This window comes from Galeopterus variegatus, unplaced genomic scaffold (genome assembly GCF_000696425.1).
Source record: "Galeopterus variegatus unplaced genomic scaffold, G_variegatus-3.0.2 Scaffold4090, whole genome shotgun sequence".
Taxonomy (NCBI): Eukaryota; Metazoa; Chordata; class Mammalia; order Dermoptera; family Cynocephalidae; genus Galeopterus; species Galeopterus variegatus.
Window position 1 is genome coordinate 50,172 of NW_007730201.1, and position 4,564 is coordinate 54,735.

The following is a 4,564-nucleotide window of genomic DNA, read 5'->3' on the forward strand; positions in this document are numbered from 1 at the left end:
CTGTCAGCATCACCATCATCATCACTGTCAGCATCACCATCATCATCACTGTCAGCATCACAATTATCATCACTGTCAGCATCACCATCATCATCACTGTCAGCATCACCATCATCACCGTCATCATCACCATCATCATCACTGTCAGCATCACCATCATCATCACTGTCATCATCACCATCATCATCACTGTCAGCATCATCATCATCATCACTGTCATCATCACCATCATCACTGTCAGCATCGCCATCATCATCACCGTCAGCATCACCATCATCATCACCGTCATCATCACCACTGTCAGCATCACTGTCATCATCACCATCATCATCACTGTCAGCATCACCATCATCATCACTGTCATCATCATCACTGTCAGCATCACTGTCATCATCACCATCATCATCACTGTCAGCATCACCATCATCATCACTGTCATCATCATCACTGTCAGCATCACTGTCATCATCACCATCATCATCACTGTCAGCATCACCATCATCATCACTGTCATCATCATCACTGTCAGCATCACTGTCATCATCACCATCATCATCACTGTCAGCATCACCATCATCATCACTGTCATCATCATCACTGTCAGCATCACTGTCATCATCACCATCATCATCACTGTCAGCATCACCATCATCATCACTGTCATCATCATCACTGTCAGCATCACTGTCATCATCACCATCATCATCACTGTCAGCATCACCATCATCATCACTGTCATCATCATCACTGTCAGCATCACTGTCATCATCACCATCATCATCACTGTCAGCATCACCATCATCATCACTGTCATCATCATCACTGTCAGCATCACTGTCATCATCACCATCATCATCACTGTCAGCATCACCATCATCATCACTGTCATCATCATCACTGTCAGCATCACTGTCATCATCACCATCATCATCACTGTCAGCATCACCATCATCATCACTGTCATCATCATCACTGTCAGCATCACTGTCATCATCACCATCATCATCACTGTCAGCATCACCATCATCATCACTGTCATCATCATCACTGTCAGCATCACTGTCATCATCACCATCATCATCACTGTCAGCATCACCATCATCATCACTGTCATCATCATCACTGTCAGCATCACTGTCATCATCACCATCATCATCACTGTCAGCATCACCATCATCATCACTGTCATCATCATCACTGTCAGCATCACTGTCATCATCACCATCATCATCACTGTCAGCATCACCATCATCATCACTGTCATCATCATCACTGTCAGCATCACTGTCATCATCACCATCATCATCACTGTCAGCATCACCATCATCATCACTGTCATCATCATCACTGTCAGCATCACTGTCATCATCACCATCATCATCACTGTCAGCATCACCATCATCATCACTGTCATCATCATCACTGTCAGCATCACTGTCATCATCACCATCATCATCACTGTCAGCATCACCATCATCATCACTGTCATCATCATCACTGTCAGCATCACTGTCATCATCACCATCATCATCACTGTCAGCATCACCATCATCATCACTGTCATCATCATCACTGTCAGCATCACTGTCATCATCACCATCATCATCACTGTCAGCATCACCATCATCATCACTGTCATCATCATCACTGTCAGCATCACTGTCATCATCACCATCATCATCACTGTCAGCATCACCATCATCATCACTGTCATCATCATCACTGTCAGCATCACTGTCATCATCACCATCATCATCACTGTCAGCATCACCATCATCATCACTGTCATCATCATCACTGTCAGCATCACTGTCATCATCACCATCATCATCACTGTCAGCATCACCATCATCATCACTGTCATCATCATCACTGTCAGCATCACTGTCATCATCACCATCATCATCACTGTCAGCATCACCATCATCATCACTGTCATCATCATCACTGTCAGCATCACTGTCATCATCACCATCATCATCACTGTCAGCATCACCATCATCATCACTGTCATCATCATCACTGTCAGCATCACTGTCATCATCACCATCATCATCACTGTCAGCATCACCATCATCATCACTGTCATCATCATCACTGTCAGCATCACTGTCATCATCACCATCATCATCACTGTCAGCATCACCATCATCATCACTGTCATCATCATCACTGTCAGCATCACTGTCATCATCACCATCATCATCACTGTCAGCATCACCATCATCATCACTGTCATCATCATCACTGTCAGCATCACTGTCATCATCACCATCATCATCACTGTCAGCATCACCATCATCATCACTGTCATCATCATCACTGTCAGCATCACTGTCATCACCATCGTCACCGTCAGCATCACCATCATCGTCACCATCAGCATCACCATCATCGTCACCGTCAGCATCACCATCATCATCACTGTCAGCATCACCATCATCATCACTGTCATCATCATCACCATCATCATCAGTGTCATCATCACCATCATCATCACTGTCAGCATCACCATCATCATCACTGTCAGCATCACCATCATCATCACTGTCAGCATCACCATCATCATCACTGTCAGCATCATCACTGTCAGCATCACTGTCATCATCACCATCATCATCACTGTCAGCATCACCATCATCATCACTGTCAGCATCACCATCATCATCACCATCATCATCACTGTCCGCATCACCATCATCATCACCATCATCATCACTGTCAGCATCATCACCACCACCACCACCACCACTACCATTACCACCATCACCATCACCATCTTCGTGATCATCATCACATCTGGTAGCCCCAAGAGACAGAAGAGGAGATAAACAGTAAGTGTGGGTTCCACTGGCAAAGGAATAAGAAATAGAACTGGAAAGAATGAGTGAGACAGGGAAGGAGAAGAAGGGAGAGAAGGAAGAACTTACAGATAAAATTACAGAGTCCTTGAATTGGAAGGGATCTTGGAGGTCAAAAATCTACAGCTTTATTTTACAGACAGAGAAAATGAGGCTCAGAAAGAGGAAATGACCTGTTCAGGATCACACAGGGGGTCCATGTTGGAGCCAATGGGAGACACAGTTCTCTCTTCTCACTCAATCTCACTTCCTCTACTACAAGAAAAAAGCCTCCAAAGGTCATCAGTGATGGGGGGGTGAAGATGGAGTCATTAGAATTCACCCCCCACCCCCTGGGGACACTCCTTCTATTGCCCAGCCAAGAACTCTAAGCCTGGCCAAGTTCACCAGCTCTGCCCTCTGCCCTCTGCTCTGCACGGTTCTCTTCTTGCTGCAGGACATATGGAATGGACTGGCTGGGTGCATTAGGGGAGGGCTTCGGGGCCCAGTGAGGGGAGGCCTGGCTTACCTTGGACCTGCGTCTGATACACGATGAAGTAACTGGGAGTCCCGCAGCTCTCAAACTCCTCCGCACTGCACTTCTGGGCGCAGAGCTGCTCATCCTCTCTCTCATGGAGTGGGAATCGGGTGGTGGGAAATCCACAGTGGCAGGCGGTGCCCGCGAGAGCTGCCAGTGGGTACTCCTGGGGACAGAGTGGAAGAGGATAAGAGAGCTGCTAAATCTCTGACAGTCCCGGACTCTGAATGTGGAGCAGGATTTGCATCCCAACTCCATCCCTCCATCACTCTCCCTCAACCCGAGTCCCCAGACTCCATCAGTGAACCCTGCTTTTATGACTTCAACCCATCTGTGAACTTCCTGTACTCTTATTTATGTGTTTTTTCCCTTTATGTCAACTCACTTATTGAAACTTAAATTTGAAAGGAAACTTTATATCACCACCACAAGTAGTACTTGTGGANCATCACCATCATCATCACTGTCAGCATCACCATCATCATCACTGTCAGCATCACCACCATCATCACTGTCATCATCACCGTCATCATCACTGTCAGCATCACCGTCATCATCACTGTCAGCATCACCATCATCATCACTGTCAGCATCACCATCATCATCACCATCATCATCACTGTCAGCATCACCACCACCACCACCACTACCATTACCACCATCACCATCACCATCACCATCTTCGTGATCATCATCACATCTGGTAGCCCCAAGAGACAGAAGAGGAGATAAACAGTAAGTGTGGGTTCCACTGGCAAAGGAATAAGAAATAGAACTGGAAAGAATGAGTGAGACATGGAAGGAGAAGAAGGGAGAGAAGGAAGAACTTACAGATAAAATTACAGAGTCTTTGAATTGGGAGGGATCTCGGAGGTCAAAAATCTACAGCTTTATTTTACAGACAGAGAAAATGAGGCTCAGAAAGAGGAAATGACCTGCTCAGGATCACACAGGGGGTCCATGTTGGAGCCAATGGGAGACACAGTTCTCTCTTCTCACTCAATCTCACTTCCTCTACTACAAGAAAAAAGCCTCCAAAGGTCGTCAGTGATGGGGGAGTGAAGATGGAGTCATCAGAATTCACCCCCCCACCCCCTGGGGACACTCCTTCTATTGCCCAGCCAGGAACTCTAAGCCTGGCCAAGTTCACCAGCTCTGCCCTCTGCCCTCTGCTCTGCACGGTTCT

The 4,564-nt window shown here is 46.3% G+C and overlaps 1 protein-coding gene across 1 annotated transcript in view; it reads right to left on the minus strand.

Annotated features, from left to right (window-relative positions):
* WSCD2 (WSC domain containing 2) overlaps window positions 1-4,564 on the minus strand; it is a 66,601-nt gene that overhangs the window by 24,855 nt on the left and 37,182 nt on the right. The window contains exon 6 of the mRNA XM_008586732.1: window positions 3,370-3,544. Coding sequence (XP_008584954.1) covers window positions 3,370-3,544 — 175 coding nt within the window. The remainder of the gene's footprint in view (window positions 1-3,369; window positions 3,545-4,564) is intronic.